Genomic DNA, 17,500 nt, shown 5'->3' on the forward strand with positions numbered 1-17,500 from the left:
CAACGCCATCAACAACAACTCTTTGTCTTCTCCTTGTCAAAAAACTAATAATCCAGGCATCATGTGTAGGTTGAGTTTGTTGATTCTCTACTATTCACAGAGAGGTTTTTCTCCAGACATTCCGGTTTTCCCTGGCTCTCCTCAAAAACCAACATTTGACTTGATATGCCTTGATTGTTGATTTCAGTCTACAGTGTCTCCAATCTGTGCTCCAGCCTTAGAAGGACTAGACATGTAAATAAAGTTCATTCCTTTTCTTTCCTTTACTCAAATATAGTATCAATCGAATCGAGTTTGCACGCAGAAACCAATGCGACTAACTATTCATGTTTATATACCTTAAACCAACCAAACGGGGTTGACAAGAATAGCTTTTCTCTTAGGCGCTAACATTATTGCATTCCTTGACCTGATACAATTGTGTCTTAGGCACTAAGTACTTCAAAAGTCTGGAAGTTTAATCGTCAAAAGCACATACACATCACTTTTGCTTGACAGATTTGCAGGATCTCCAAAGAGTATCTCAGGTGCTGTCCACTTTATTGGCATACAGCCCTAGGGAGAAAACAGCATTGCATTTTCGTGTTAAAAACAGAAGGTCAAAGAGGTACACAGAAAACAAAGTGAAAGGGAATCCATCAATAATGCAACCCACCTTTTTGGCATTGCCATGTCCATATTTAAAGTTCTGGTAAGATAACCCAAAATCAGTGACCTTGCACACACGGTTTTGATCAAGAAGTACATTTCGTGCTGCAAGATCACGGTGAATAATCTACAAAAAGCAAATAATCAACGTTAGTCATGCTCGCGTATAGAGTAATATGTTCTGTAATCCCACCTGTAGTGAAGAGGTGCGATTTGCATTTCCCTATCAACAAGAGGGCTGCAAGCGGGTCCAAAGTTAAAGCTTACTGGAAATGACTCAGAGGAAGTTAGTTAGTAAGTATTATTATACATTGGTGTCACAAGCTCGATTTTGATTGGCTATAAGCACGCAGCTAATTCTTGCTTGCTCTGTTTCTCCTTCGGCTTCGGCAGATAACACAAACTTTGGCCTTGATAATTATCGCTATCATAGGAAAACCGAATCCAATAATTGTTAATTAACTAATATGATTAGAAAATAACGTAGCCAATGTTCCACGATTACTGACTTAAAACGATGACTGTTGAATTATCATGACGACCACTGCGGGGGCAGATCACACTATGTAATATCAAGGCATAGGTCGGTGCATGGTTCTCCAGCGTTATCCCAAGCCACAGCAATCCATTGCTTTTCGATATAAGAATATCATAGCAAAATGATCACACATTTTTGTCGACATAATGTAAGGAGTAATCATATCGCACGATGCATTTCGCAGATACAATCTTAATCTGTGAAAGATTACAATAAGCAACAATAGTACCATATCGTTTGACATGCTTGTTTCGTGTCACATACCCCTCTGGATGCCAGGAACACCATTCCAGTAGCAATCTGGTTTGAAAATGACATTAGGTCATAGGTCTTCAGTGGCGCTACTGCTAGTTTTCCGCAATAATGTTTGTCGAAAATTCCACGGCTTTTTCTCAGGTACCCCAGAAGATCCCCACAGGGTAAGTACTCCATGATCAAAATTGGCTGTACTGTAAAGGTTACACAGAGTTTGGACAACTTCTATAATGCTACATTCAAACTATTAGCTTCTCGGAAAGGTGGATATGGACTCTATCATTATTACGTTTAGACGCTTTTAAGAAGTAAACAAATAAAGCAGTATTTGCGTGGCTCTGTGTTGGAAGATCACAGTTTAGCCAACCACCTTTGTCAGCATCGCATATTAGCGGCTCACCTTCGATGAGCAGAGGGGATGAGAATGAAGAAAAGGGCGACTATCTACACATTCCCCAAGTTAAAGGTCATATTACCCAAGAATGAATGTAAAAGTGAGAAAAAAAAAAAAACACATGAATTAAATAATAACTAAAAAAAACATTAATCAACGTTACTCATAATTTCCACATATTTGTGAAGAACTTTCTGTGATGAACAAAAAATACTAAGGGCTGGATTTTTAATATGACAAAAGTATAGTGAGTAAGAGATGATTAAAAATTTGTAACAATTGTCATGCAAAATGTACAATTCCTTTAAATTGTTTATCTCTCCCTGGTGGTCTTTGCAGCCTGAGCCAGTTTCTTGCACAAAAGAATAAATTAATAATAATAATTGCAAATAAAAATAAATAAATAAATAAACCAAAGCCTCAAAAACTTTCTTGTATGAAGAAGCTCCACGTGGGTTCTCTTTAGAAGTGTGAAATCAGGCACGTGACCGTTTTATATAGCCAACCATTCGCATTTTTACTAAAACTATCAGCTTCAAGGGTTTGCATTTCAGATCAAAAAACAAAGTTCATATCTTTTGTCATTATTCCATGGCGTTGCTTTGATGATTCACCTATTTTGAAAATTGTTCTGTTTTTCTGTTTCTTGACCTTATGCTATGCAATTGTTGGAAATGAACTTGACGTTAAGAGGGTTTAATTTGTTCTTGGGAAATGTGGTGAAAACGGCCATTATCTCGTTACTCGTGTAACACGGCAAAAATGGGCTAGAATTACCCAAACAATTTGCTTAAATAGACAAATTTAGCCCTGAATATCATCGATTGATAAGGTTTTCACTAGCGGTCTTTTATTATTGCTGCAAATCTCTCACAGCTGTTTCTACAGTTTAGCAGTTGCAATAAGATCCTTACTTTGGGTGGTGACACAGCCAATGAATTGAACAATATTCGGCTGAGGGCTGTCTCCAATAAGTTTGCCCAACCCGATCTCTCTCATCAGAGCGACTTTTCCTTCATCTCCAGATGTGGCTACAATAAATGACACCAGGGTACAATAAGACTGGACACATGACTTGTTGAGGTGTTTCATGTATTTCTACCTCCTCAACTGAACTATTAATAACACGGTGGTTTTAATTTCCCAGACTTGTCTTTGTCTCATTTTCTTTACGTCATGAAGCATTGTGATAAAAGTAAGTCCATCTTTTTAATGCCGGTAGTTCATTTTCATAGGAGGCTGATATCAATGGAAGCCGATGGTGCGCTTCTTACTCCATTTTACAGATAATTAGAGCTACAGCTACACAAGTTAAAGGAAGGTGTTAAAACATGCAGACTTTTAAGTCGCTGAGAATCGAAGTTGTGACGTTTGACTGTCAAAGAAGCGCACCAGTCAATTAAGCTACCCCTGCTCCTGATTCAGTGTTTGGGGCTCCAACGCTTAGGGAGAATCGAATATGCTTGATCGATTCAAATCTCTACTCTGTCAACCAGTTGGGGGTATTTAACCATCTTATACGGTATTTAATTTTAAACTGCAATTTAGCAATGGAAAATAGGCTCTATAAATGGTTAAAAGCATTATTTATTTATTAATTTTATGAGGATTTTTATCCCTTAATGTGCAGCGAGGGTAAAAATCTGGTGTATTTGAGGCAAGACGTCGCCATGGAAGCTTGAAATAAAAGTTAAAGAACAAAATATCTTTTTACACTTGCAATGAAGGATTAGGAACCTGTTAGGAGAAGGTGATCTATTTTGGTAATCTCCGCATTTGTTTCAAGGTTAAGATAAAGGTGGGTAGATTATGAAAGAGTTGATTGAGAATTGATGATTTTTGCTGCATCCTTTCATAAAACATAGTAATGGATATTTGTTTTTCTTTCTGTTACGACACATTTTTATCGTGCATGTTGAACGTGGCTTTGTAAGATTCTACGTGACAGGCAGTTCATTAAAGCACTTGTGATACCTCTTTAACTGAAAGGTATCCGATGGAAACTATAAATTAACAAAGCCGAATCGTACTTACGAGAAAAGCACTTTGCTGCAACAAAACGTATGCCTGGTTTTCCATTTTCACGACTCAAGGTTGCTCGCCAAACTGTTCCAAATGCTCCTGAACCAATGACCTCCTCAAGTGCAATCTGGCGACGTGCTATTTCCCATGAGTCCACTTCAACATTCAACACCTCCATTTCATGTTCTTCCGCGGCACCTTGTGATCTTTAATCCAGAAATGTTGCGTGTTAGTTTTCTCATTTTCCAATGGTTGGTTGTTTTGTCACAGCAAGTTTCCAAAAGTGTAATTGGTTTGTTTATTTGATGCAGGAAGTCAAGAGAATTGAAAATGACGTTCTGAATTGCAGAAGCAATGATGTTGGGGTATGATGCCCCAAACCCGGAGTGGCAAACAACTAAGAAAGCCATATTTAATATCCAACAGCTGCCATTTTACAATGCCAGATACGTTCTTATGCTTAATAATCGTGCACTTCTTTTCATCTTGAAATAAGTTTTTTTTTGAAATTCAGGTATCCCGGCCAAAGCCCCAACATCCTCTCTCTCCTTCATTTTGTCTTGTGGCAAGAGAGGATGAGGGGACAGAACATCTCCACCATATATTGGCCTCTTCCAATGATAATTTTTTTCAATCTCACAATTTAACCCGTGGTCAAGATGCGCGGCCATTTGGAGGAAGACACCTGATTGGGTGTCATTGGCTGTACGACCATGGCGCGAAGATAAAAATAGATGAGGCATGGAGATGTGTTCTTTATAGTCATCCTCCCTTGCTTGTGGTTAGTTATTGCAATGCTATTTACAGAAGGGGGCGTCATACGTAGAGTATACAGTAGAGAGCTTATGCACAAGAAGTTTGCCAAGTAGCCGTAGAGAGACTGGGTCGAGCCCGACGTCCGTGACTTGACTTGCTTGCATTGAGCATTTTACGTTAGTGATTTCGCTAGCTGTGAAGCAGTTTTGATTCTTTCTGAAGACAGAATCAAGATTTCTTTAGAAAGAAATGTCATATGCTTTAAAAAGTTACAATCCAGGATTGATATGAAAGGATAAACTCTTGTTGTAAGAAAACACAGCTTGAAACCTTCAATTTAACTACACGCATTATGAATTGGATGTGAGATGTTTCCCGGTATCCAGAATAGATCCTGAATAGAACTAAAATTTTGCCTTCACTACCAAATGAATGAGACGCATACAACAGAGTAGATACAGGGGCATATAGGTCAGCAAAGACCTCATACGCTTGTTTACTGTAGCAACAGTGACAAATTAAATACTGCTCACCATACCTCACAATTCAGACATGTGTCTTCAGAGAAAAACCAATTCGCAGTCATGTAAACTTGTGCGACAACGCTGTATACCAAAACTCAAAAACACTTTACGGAAGAAAGGGAACGTATATCCCCACCAACTGCGGTGTCACTAAATACCGGGGCTGAGTTACGGTAACGAATCATGAAAACTAACAATGCACACTTAAATCAAACTTCAACTTGGGAGATGAATTGTTGCTGTCCTACAATGGTTTTTAAATCTTAACGGCCTACTACATATATCTGACACTCATACCCATAATCCCTCTTGCACGGCACCAATCCTCCTGTCCTTGTCGGCAAAAAAAGAAAAGTACTTCTGTCTATTACGCATCGCTTTTATTTTCAGAAAATTATACTATCTTCAGATTTGAAAAACATGATTTATCAGGCAATAAAATGAATATATATTTGAAGTGATCCTCGCACTTCGCTGGACAATTCAATTCTCTCATTCGTCTTTTACCAGCATTTCAAATATACATTCAATTCATTTCATTCATAAAGTCCTTCACCAGAACAAATGAGCCCAACAAATTGACCTGCTCCCAACTGTGTGGCTTCATAGCTCAGTTGGTAGAGCTTTGCACCGGCATCGCAGAGGTCATAGGTTCGAATCCCGTTGGAGCCACCTGAATTTTTCAGGGTGTCTATAAAGCAGCATTTGCTGAAATTGTCCTGCTAAGTGCAAGGTTCACTTCTCTCATTCATGATCTTCCAGTGTTCGCTGATCAGCCCGAGCCATTGCCACATTTCTGCAAAGAAAAGAAAATGACCCTTATTCAACAAAGAAGGGTTACAGAAAAAGAAAGTAAACTTCACGGTCATTTAATTTTACAAATGCTAACATGGTCTTTTTGAAATCGTTGCCTTAGCATTACCACATGCTGCCAGTGCATTAAAATTTAAGACCCAGAGAAAAAACACAAGCACATACAAAGAGGTACTTCTCAAGGAAAGCATATATATTTTTAAAGGACTAGTACTTACTCTTTTTTTTTCCTTTTGAAGGCTTTGAGTAACGGCGTTCGCAGCGCTCTTTTCATCATGTGGAGAAGTGATTAAGGCAAATTTCTTTGGTAAATGACAGGAAATATAAAGTTGATAGTCCAGTATATACACAGGAATACAAGAAAAATCAATGAATAAATTAATTATTCCACATCAAATTAACTTACCTTTCCACGGACAGCAAATACCCAGAGTTGATGTTTGTGACTTGATGTTTGGGACGTGTGACACCAATTTTTTTTTTTTTTTTTGGAAAATCACTTCCGGCCAACGTCCGTGTAGAGAAAAAACGTCTCGTGCTTAAGCTCTCTAATTAGCTAATGTGTAGTGTAGTGTAGTGCGTTGTAGTGCAGTGCAGTATGTTGTAAAGTAGGGTTGTATTGTGGAATATGGAGTTGAAAAATAAGTTGTCAAAAAAAAAAAAAAGATAGAAGATAAATCAACATGTTATCTCACAGATAAATTGCTTACAAGATAGAAAACGGAAAAAGAAAATCATATAGCATAAAATCGTCCCTATACAAAAACACAAGCAATAGAAGAAGCGGTAGATGACCTTGGTTGGACTCGTAGAGGATCTATCTAATTTTGTGGACTGAGAAAATGCTTGTCGTTAACCCGTCTGCACCAGTAATTGACTAGTTTTTTTTTCTTGTTTTTAAGATTGATTAAGTCATTTTTATCTCTTTGGAAAAATCTTTTACGACCAAATTTCGAAGTCATTGGAGATTCTAGTATTACAGTTAACGTTCACTTTAGACAAATGAGATGTATATGAGATCAGAATGACTGCGCAAAGGCGTTTATTTCTTTCAGAATTTCATTATTGTGTATTACAAGTGGATTGACCAAAAATAATAATTGACTTACCTCGCTGTGGCTGCTCAGTAAAGGGGCGGAAAGATCATGTAAAGAAAAAAAGAGGAAATATACTCGGTGCGGATGACTAGACCACGTTATTTGAGGACGGACATTATTAGTAGTATACATGATTTTATGTTGAAGAGAAGGGCTGGATTTTCATGACAACGAAAGATATTGCGAATTCTTTAGTTCAGCCTACTACTACTACCACCACCACCACCACCACCACCACCACCACTACTACTACTACTACTACTACTACTACTACTACCACTACCACTACCACTACCACTACCACTACCACTACCACTACCACTACCACTACCACTACCACTACCACTACCACTACCACTACCACTACCACTACCACTACCACTACCACTACCACTACCACTACCACTACCACTACTACTAACTACAACTACTATCTACTAACTACTACTACCACTACCACTACCACTACCACTACCACTACCACTACCACTACCACTACCACTACCATTACCACTACCACTACCACTACCACTACCACTACCACTACCACTACCACTACCACTACTACTACTACCACCACTAAAAAGATAGACAATAACCCTTCAAATGTACTACACTGCTCCACGAGATCACAAATACCTACATAGAAACACGTAAGACTCTTTAACTTAAGATTAGAGATGTGTACCTGTCATCCGTCGTTTGCAAAGGTACCAAACGATTAATGCTGATAACGCCACAGCAGACAAAGGGCCGACGATGTAGTACCACTCTATAGCTGTAAAAAGAAGAACCATGAATGGATGCAAGTTTTTTTGTACATGATATCTGTCATTCGAGGCTGAATATGGAGTGGGAGAATTGGTACTCTTCTTCATTTATTGGAGCTTAAAGGAACCCAGTCCAACCAGGAAAGGACAGGACTAGATCTTGCTGCACTAGTTTGTGGCAGAACAGCCAGTTCATAAATCATAAGTTAGTCCAATACGCCGGATCATTCGCCTAAAAACACTTAGGTCATCCAGCCATACATAATCACTTCCTGGATTCGTGAACACATAAAAAACCTGCTAAGAACTGCGTGAGTAGACACCCGTGAAGTCCCATCAAGTTTTTGCTCACATATTGATTATTAACAGACTACACGTTGGAACAAAGATCTTTCAAAGGAACAAAGAAGCTCACAACACTTTAAAAAACCTACCTGGTCTTTGTTCTTGGAGCCCTATCAAAAAAAGGATTCAGAAAACTCAACTTTTCTTTTCAGTGTATTGTTTTGGGTGAGTTCTCCAACGAAACAGCATTAATGAACTCTACAACCATAATTGGCCAACTCAAATCCCAACCCTTTGTTTTTACATATTTTGTTTCCAACCCGAGCAAAAATTCTGTCAGTATAAAGTGAACTCATGGCAATGCTTGAACTAAAAGATCTGGACGATCGCGAATGAGGAGAACAAATTGTCAAAACTCCCAGTTATTTTGTGAAATCGTTAAATCGGCTAAAGTATTGGGTGTTTTAAAAAGGGGTGACCTAAAGTGGCATAAGCATGTTGAAAAAATTTCTGCGAAAGCCTCACAGAGAATTTATTTGCTTAGGCAACTTAAGAGCGCTGGTATTGACCGCATTTCCCTGATTCAATTTTACTGCGTATCTATTCGTTCTGTCTGGAAATATGCCTCTCAAGCTTTCCATTTTATTTTACCAGTCGATTTGTCTGATCAAATCGAGAGGGTTCAGAAGCGAGCTTTAAGGATTATGCATGCAGAAGTATCATATAGGAAAGCGCTGGAAGATACAAAAAATTTCAAGGGACCGAGAACTCCTGGCTATTTTGCTAAATTTCTCGCAAACTTCGAAGAAATTTGGAATTAAAATAGTTCCGACTACAAATGCGTCGTCTATAAAAATCTTTTTACAATCCCAGCAACTAGCTTTGTAGATAACTTTGTACAACAAGATCGAGCTGATTTGTCCTTATACGGGAAAAAGCCCCGTAAAAGTTGTGTTACGATAAACAGATGCTGATAAATTGTGTTGATTACGTTTAAGAAGAATATCCAGGAGTGAGATTTCGCTACTTTCCTCAAATTCTTTCCTCAAATTCAACTGTGAATTTGATGTTATTATGACAATTATCTAAAAACTGTAAAATTGGTTGTCCATTGGCAACATTAGATGGATATTTTATGTCCAAAGTTATCTTCAAATCTAGTTGCTGGGATTGTGATGAATTGAACAACGTCTATCAGCGAATTATGAAAATTCCATCTGTTAAAATTCAATACTAACAGCTGTTAAAGATACTTTATTTCTATTATTTTAAGCTGCAAAGAAAATTAATGAGCGAATTTTGCATAATAAATGAGTTTCCAGTAATCGGATCTCTGCTTTATACGCAAAGGGTTCTGGGATCGCCAGGGGGCAAAAATTGCAAGGAGCTGTAAGAAAATGTATACCGAAACTTATTTCGACGTCCAAAAAACGATTATCGGCAGAGATCAAAGGTTCTTTCCACCCTGTAAGTTTATGTAAGTTTATGTTTGAATAACCGTGAAATATGAAATAACATTTACTGATTAACGTCCTTGCTTGCATAAGGTTTATTTTGAAATGTTGACATCACGTTATGGTCTCGAAATATAACAAAATTTGATATAAATCTGAAGTAAGTAACTCAATAAAGCCATTGAATTGCATTTTCGTGTGTATAGGGTTATTTCTGATTAGTTACGTCTTGCGTAAACGAATTATGGCTTCTAGAAAATTTACGACCTTAAAACAGGGAAGTCATTGTCAGAGACTGAAGACTGCAGATGGAAATTGTCTTTATAGAGCTATTGCTCTCTGGAGGGATGAAAGGACTGATGAGAAACATGAGGAAATCCATAGGTTAAGTTATAGTTTGATTGAGAAAAATCCAACGGTTTTTGAGCCGCTTTTATTTTCTTCAAACTCTGTGGGTACATGAATCCCTGAATCACTTCAATGTATTACGATGCTTACAATCCAGCAAACCATATTTCAATCTTCTAATCTGCCTCGAGGTAGGTTCTATGTTTCAATTGATTTCGATATGCCTCAACTGTTAAAAAAAAGATTTGCTTCTGTCAAACTACCATCCACAAGTAGTAAAGTCACAGTAACTGGATCCAAGCAATTTTGTCAAGCTTCAACTTCAAACAAATCGTGAAAAGCGTCATCTCCATATACTATTTCTCTGTAGATCTGATCTTTGGAGCAGGTCTTTGAGGTTTACTCTCACAATCGGACTCTTCTATATACGAAGTTGGTCGGTAGGACATTCAGAGGTTCTGAAACCACGTACAAAATGATTTGAACATACCTTTGTGCGCATTGACACCTTGACTTGGTCAGGATTAATAGCTCTAGCCAGCAGCCCACGACAAATGATCTATGTTATTCGTGGGCGAGTAAAATCTTAACATTTCAACATGAGGAAAAATCTTCTGCTTTTCTGGGCACCTTCGATATTTGTTACAACCCAACACAGCACAATGATTGCCACTAGGCATATTTGCAATATTATTTGAATTGCTGAGTTTAGAAAAGCCAGCCCGCTATACATACGTAAATGCCACTTAAAAGGCTTTTTTGAGTTATTTCCTCCAGATTTATACCCTATTTTTAAATATTTCAAGACCATTTCACAATAAACCTTATAACATTACGCTAGCAAGGAAGTTAATCAGCAAATTATATCTCATATTTCAAGGTAATTCAAACAAAAACTTACACTTGACACGTATCAACATTGCCCAGATCGATTTCTGAATAAAATGTAGAAACAAAAGCGTTGATCTCTCTCCAAATTCGTTTTTTGGACGTGGAAAGAATTTTCCGCTATGCATTTTCTTACAGCGACTTGCAAAGTTAGTACCCTGGCGATCGCAGTACCCTTTGCGTATAAAGCAGGGATACGATCACTGGCAACTCATTCATTGAGGAAAAACCATCAATTAGGCCTTGTTTTATTCTACAGTCGGGGACAAAATTGTTTACACATTGGCCCTTTCAACCACCCTATTCCGCCATTAGCTATCATTCTTAACTCTTTGTCCTTGCTAGGCTACCCAATTCTCCTCTCCCCCAAACAATGTTGTTTCGTAATAGACCAATCTCGATATATTAAAGTTCAGTCCTAAACAAAAGGCATCAGCTCGAGGCTCTGGGGAATAAATGTAAGGATTTGTATGAGTTTAATCCCCAGAGCCTCGAGATGATGTCTTTTGTTTAGGACTGAATTTTAATATATCGAAATTGGTCTATTCGTGTGATCTTTGACTACAAACAGACAATATTGAATGGGGGAGGGGGTCTTTTGGAAAATTTAAAGCGTGGTACAAACAGCCCCGTTCTTTTAAGCTTAAAAACTGCTGTACAGACACAATGTGTCAACTTATTTTGACGCCGATTGTAGATGCGATACCACGGTAAGAGCTTGCAGAGAACATTGACAGTCAAAAATATAAACGTTCGTGGTAGCACTTATCAGTGATCAAGTTTGAGCTTCCAACTGAATAAATTTGGCAGAAATGTAAGTATAAGTGATTAAACATGTGTTTGGTCACCTTAATTAATTAATTAAAGCAAATTGTTATATTTCCCAACCACTATTAGACAACTACACAATTCTGCATCGGTGACAATTTTACCTGTTATTTCGATATCAACAGAAGAGGAAGCAGAGCCTGCCTTGTTCAGTGCTTGGCATGAGTATTTACCACTGTCAGAAACTTCAACGTTTTCAATAACGAGTATGCTGCCTTCACCGTTTTCAGTGATCTTGGCCCTTGGAATCTTCAAAACGTTACTCTTTTCCCACTTGATTTGCGATGTAACTTCATTGGTTTTGCAAGTCAATGTCAGTGTATCCCCTTCTAGCATTGTGGGATATGGGTTTGGAGATATCTCAGCAGTGAGAAGTTCTGAGATTAAAATAGCGCAAGTCGGTGAGATAAAAATCCTCACAAAATCCCGCCCATTGCTCAAATAAAATGAAATCAGTGTTAATAAAAGGAAAATTTCGACTACACTATAAAGATAATTCCGGTTACCAATCGCTGGGAAAGTAAATGTAACATAGTTTCATGCTGCTCCACTCAGCTTAAAATGAATGCTCTTTTAAAAATTACGATTGAAGACCACGTTTCGATACTTCTGCCTAGTGTCTTCTCTAGGGGTGATCTAAAGATTTTATACTACTCCTTTCATACGATCACTAATGAGCGTCACCTCTTATCACTAAGGTGCAAATAGGTGTAGGGTAAAACTTGAAAACACCGCCATGATCACGTTTTGAAGGAGCGTGGGCGGAATTAATGTGCCAAGATTCCAATGAGAGGCGTTGATAGTACCGCCAGATGGCGGTGATAACGTTTGAATGATATATCTCACCCAATTTTATGGTTGGTCTGACAGGCATGTTTCGACAAAGCTTCACTATTTTTGTGCAAAAGAATATTGCTCTTTCATGCTCCTTTAAACGCACGCCAAACTGACGTTTGGTTTGTCCGATATTATACTCACGTTGGCAGTCATTGCAAGGACTAGTATACACAGCGTACCTGACACATGTTTACACCTTATTGATAAGAAATAGCGCTAACTGGTGTCATGTAAAGTTCCATCTCCTGGGGAGGTAGGAGGTCATGTGAAACTTTCTCCATCCTTATACTTCCTAATAGTAACATTTTTCTTTTCCTGATTGGTCCATGTGCAAATATCATCTAAATACATTTTTCTCTGTCGTCCTCTTGCTTTTGTTCTTTCAACTTTTCCTTCCATTATTACACTTAGCAACTCATCGTGTCTCATGACATGTCCAAAATATTCTATTTTCCTTTCCTATTTCGTGTACAAAAATCTTCGATTTTTACCAGCCATTTGCAACACTCTCACATTGGCAAGCTTCTATTTCCAGCTAATGTTGATCATTCTTCTCCAACACTACATTCCAAATGCCTGCAATCTTTTCACCAAGTTTGTGTTTAATGTGTGCTAACTAGGGTGCGTATAAAAGGATTCACCTAACAGCTATAGATCACCCCTGGAGAATGCACTCGGTAGGATTGCAAAACGTCTTGTCGTAAATCCTAATTTCTATAAGCTGCATTCCTTTTCAGCCGGAGTAGCGGGAAATCCACCTGGCTGCCTTTTGAACTGTAATCCATTTTATCAAGAGAGTATGATTCATACTCTCTTGACTTTATTTGGAAGTAAATCTATTCAATTCAAACCTTTTTTTTAAAAAATCACGTGACACGTGATCTAAATTGTAAACAAAACTCATAGCACAAAAAAAGCAAACCTAATACATGAAGAGTAGAATTGGAACTTTCTTCACCAGCCTCGTTTTTGGCTATACACTGGTACCATCCTTCCATACTCTTTGCAGTCTTTGGTAAGAAGAAGTGACTGGTTCGAAGTATTTAGGGGCACCCAACGAGTAATTTCGGTAAATATCTGTTCGGAAGGAAGGTCCGCTAGAATTTTCGAATATTTGGCGACCTTCGATTTTCGCGATTTTCGATCTTCGATTTCTAAACCATTTTTTTGGAACAGATTTCCTAGATATTTCTCATTTTCTGACAGATTTCCAAGACATTTCGCAACCGCACTGAAGAGGGCTAGAATGTTCGCAAAACATTGAAGAGGGCTAGAATTTTCGGGAAAAAGGGGCCTGAACATTGAAGAGGATTGAAGAGGGCTGGAATTTTAAAAATAGGCGTGAAACCCAAAACTGTCGATGGTGACTGATATATTCTTTATATTTAATTGATACCTTTTTCTGCATACTAAATTTTTACTAGGCTGCAAAAATTAGTTTTTCAAGGCGCGAAGCGCGCGCGATTGGCTGCATAAACTGGGGCAATGATAATGTATAGTTGTACAATTTTCCCAACTAATTTTGTGTGTTGTCTGGAAATATTGGGTATGGCCATTTGTTTAAAATAGGTGATGACTTTCTTTGTTATTTTTATTTTTTTACATAGTCTTTGTTGAATACACAAGTATAAAGTACATACCTATATTGGCACGTATTTAAAATACAGTCTATTAATAAAACTAGCTTTAAAACGTTCCGTAGTAGCTTATTCAAATCCCTAGTGTTTTCGGATAAACAAATTCATTTCCTAAGATTTTCGAAAATAATTTACAACTTCTAGAACTTTCGCCAAAATTTACTTGAGAATCTTAGTTTAGAAAACGTCCCGTAAGATTTTCGCGCACAAAAAGTACTGAAAGGTAATCTAAAGTTTTCGCGCAGACCTTTCACGATTGCTAGAACTTTCTGATAAGGCAAAAAAGCCACCTAGAAAATTCTAGTTCCCCTAGAACATCCGAGCAGATAAATATTTCAGCTCCAAACTCACTAAACGAGCTTCTAATACATTGGCGAAACCATTTTAGGTCATTGTAAGGGATTTGGAGACATCAGGTCGTTGGGTGCCCCTGAGTATTTGTAATGACAGTATCCGTAGGAAGCTCTCCATTTTCAAATTTCCACGATAGTTTTGGTTGGGGTACACCATTCGCCTTGCAGCTAATGTTGGATGTTTCTCCTTCAACGACAGTCTGGTATTGTGGGGATACGTAAATTACAGGAGCGGCTGATTAAAATAAGGGCATTTTGGGAAAATACTTTATAAGAGCAAACTGTATATAACGAAATTTCTTTTAGATCAAATATCACTGACTATTTGCAGAATGTAACATATTCCAGCCACTATTAAACACCTACACAATTCTACATCCAAAATAATTTTACCTGCTGCTGGTTTTTGCTTACTTGACCGTGAACACTCGACTGACGCATCCTCATTGTGATTACAGTTGTGTATACCCCATCCACGGTTCCCACAATCTTTTAAAGAGCGCTCGAATCCGGCACACTCTACATCGTCCAGCCATATTATACCGCTACCTTCCCCAAAACGAGCTTTGCGTGGAGCAGCGATGGCAGAGAGGAACCCAAGTGCGCGACAAACAACTTGAGCATCTTTTATATCCCAGTCGTCATCACAAATTGTTCCCCAGACGCCATTGTGATATATTTCCACTCGTCCTTCGCTCCTCTTAGTTCCTCCTACTAGTCTCAAGTCTGCGAGTAAAACAGGTTAAATAGCCAAATTTCGATATATCAAAATTCAGTCCGAAACAAAAGGCATTACCTCGAGGCTCTGGGGAATAAACGCATACAAATCCTTTTATCTATTCCCCAGAGCCTCGAGATGATGCCCTTTGTTTCGGACTGAATTTTAATATATGGAAAGTGGTCTATTTACCTACCTCATACTAACCGAGCGCGAGGGCCGTACTAGGGAATATTGGTCCGAACTTCTGTGAAAGTACTGATCGAGCGCAGAGGCTCCCCACAAAAACGACAGAGCGCAGATATTCCCCAGTACGGTCCCAAGCAATTAAGGAGCTATGTCACGCGTGACCGGTATCCGCTAACCTGAAATGAACATCCGAATTTCTGTTTTGGAGTTTCCGAGATTTCAATGTAATCTTGAAGATTTTTCTGAAAGTTGACCCCTGACCTGCTAAACGTCCTTACTCGCAGTCGGAGATTGAATTGCAAAAGGCGCGGCTCGACCTCCGTGTGCAGCACTACAGCCAGGCTGGGAGTCGAGTTTTGTTGAGGAAGGAAAACCGGACTCCTTGGAGAAAAACCCTCAGAGTCAGGTTGAGATCGACTGAAACTCAGCTCACATACGATCTCGAGGCCGAGAGTCGAACCCGGGAATGCACGGTTGATAACCACTAAGCCATCCTGTTTAAGACATATGCAGTTTGAAATGATCGCACACTTATAACTTGTACTCTTGTTAGCTTAAGTGTTTAGCGCGCGTTGGAGATATAAGAAATATTGAAAAAAAAGATTACTTTAGTTTCAATTTGTTCCACATTTAGACTGCAAATTTTCATTACTATTAGCCACCTACAGGCGTTTTTGTTGCACATGTAGTTGTTACAGTAGTACCAAGCGAGGCCGCCTGTCAAAGAAGTCGCTCTGGAAGAAGTAATCGAGCTGGCTGGGACGTTCAGTATATTTTCACGTAACTGGCTGTGAACTTGCTAGGAAAATATATTGAATTGCTGATCCTCACTGATAAAAAAAAATCGTTTGCCTTTGTCCTGGTTATCAACGTATTCATTGTCAAGGAAATATATTTTTAGTGGCAGCTTGTCTAAAGGAAACTGCTACGGATTAATTTTATCCACTAGCAAGAGATTGAATGTCAATCATATCTTCAAAATTAACATAGTCAAGGTATAGCGCATGCTGTGAGTTTCTGATAGTACAGAACTTTGAACTCTTAAATTAGACATCCATTCGTGACTCGTGACACTGCCACGGGTTCGATTGACAAAGAGCGTTTGCCGTTGCACTAGCGTGTTTTAAGTCTCTTTCAAGAAATCTGTGGCAGACGCAAGAGGTAAGCAAACATAGTATCTGTTCTCTGGTTTCCTGGCACAAACGGTGAGAGATCCGCAACGTTATGAGGAGAGAGTCTAATTGGTGCGTGTCGCGGGTCCGGTATAAATTGTTGTGGGTCCGTTATAAGTTGTCGCGGGTCCAGAAGATAGAAACAATTAATAATTGAACTTTTATCACTGGGCTCCCAGTCGGAAAATGAGTAATATTTCTCTGTTTTTTTATTTTATTTTATTTATTCTTTTCTGTGTCATGAAAAGTCTTTCCTGTCCCTCCCCTGCTAAGTAGTGTCTTTGCGTGTAGAGTCTTCTTCGCGTATGTTTGGTAAGTTTGAGGGGGTACTAGCGGGGGTTCTAGCGGGGGTGGACACCGTAGAATTTTAAACTTAACCTGCAATGGCATCGAACGTCATTTTTATCGAAATGGCGTTTTAGTGGATCCTACAAAAAAAAATATATGCCCTTATCGAGCTATATAATGGAAAGTCAATCGGAAATTGAAGACAGGCGGTGAAAAATAAATATCTAGAATCTTCAAAGCGATGAGTAATGGACATCGACGACAATCTTTCGTTACTTATGAGTTTAACAATGACAACTTAAGTGGGGCTGTGATCCCTGTTGTCTGGCTATTTATATTTATTTGTACTCAATTTTGCACAGTCTTCCGGTAACAATTGGAAATTTCACTAATTCTTGTTTGTGAAAAATTATGTACAAGAAAGCTTGCTGCCCATTTTTTTGCTTCATTATTCAAGGAAAGGGTTTTTCAGTAAAGGGTTTGATACTGAGCACTGCTGGGAAATGTATTTAGTTGTGTTTTTGACACGGAGTGTGTTGGCAGCTTGTTTTGTACTAAACTCTGCACAGTTTTTTTTGGAAATGTGACAGTGAAGAAATATTTGAAAAAAAGCTTGTCTCTTTTGCGCTTTAGTATTCACGGTCAAGGTTCTTCCGAAAAGAGTTTGAACTGTTGGGTGGAGATTT

General features: G+C 38.5%; 2 protein-coding genes and 1 non-coding gene across 3 annotated transcripts in view; 1 reads left to right on the forward strand and 2 right to left on the reverse strand.

The window, feature by feature from the left end:
* LOC138058179 (tyrosine kinase receptor Cad96Ca-like) overlaps positions 1-4,059 on the reverse strand; it is a 14,324-nt gene extending 10,265 nt beyond the window's left edge. Inside the window, exons 1-5 of the mRNA XM_068904074.1 lie at positions 3,870-4,059; positions 2,750-2,866; positions 1,451-1,635; positions 656-775; positions 479-555 (exon numbers count right to left, since the gene is read on the reverse strand). Of these exons, the coding sequence (XP_068760175.1) occupies positions 479-555; positions 656-775; positions 1,451-1,635; positions 2,750-2,866; positions 3,870-4,035 (665 nt within the window). The 5' untranslated portion in view covers positions 4,036-4,059. The remainder of the gene's footprint in view (positions 1-478; positions 556-655; positions 776-1,450; positions 1,636-2,749; positions 2,867-3,869) is intronic.
* Positions 4,060-5,736: 1,677 nt separating this feature from the next.
* On the forward strand, positions 5,737-5,809 carry Trnaa-ggc (transfer RNA alanine (anticodon GGC)). The gene has a single exon. It is a non-coding gene; the product is annotated as a tRNA-Ala (tRNA).
* Positions 5,810-6,968: 1,159 nt separating this feature from the next.
* Positions 6,969-17,500, reverse strand: part of LOC138058173 (hemicentin-2-like) — a 79,656-nt gene continuing 69,124 nt past the window's right edge. The window contains exons 6-10 of the mRNA XM_068904069.1: positions 14,841-15,173; positions 11,725-11,997; positions 8,252-8,272; positions 7,736-7,825; positions 6,969-7,069 (exon numbers count right to left, since the gene is read on the reverse strand). Coding sequence (XP_068760170.1) covers positions 7,056-7,069; positions 7,736-7,825; positions 8,252-8,272; positions 11,725-11,997; positions 14,841-15,173 — 731 coding nt within the window. The 3' untranslated portion in view covers positions 6,969-7,055. The remainder of the gene's footprint in view (positions 7,070-7,735; positions 7,826-8,251; positions 8,273-11,724; positions 11,998-14,840; positions 15,174-17,500) is intronic.

This window comes from Montipora capricornis, chromosome 7 (assembly GCF_036669925.1).
Source record: "Montipora capricornis isolate CH-2021 chromosome 7, ASM3666992v2, whole genome shotgun sequence".
NCBI classification, from domain to species: domain Eukaryota; kingdom Metazoa; phylum Cnidaria; class Anthozoa; order Scleractinia; family Acroporidae; genus Montipora; species Montipora capricornis.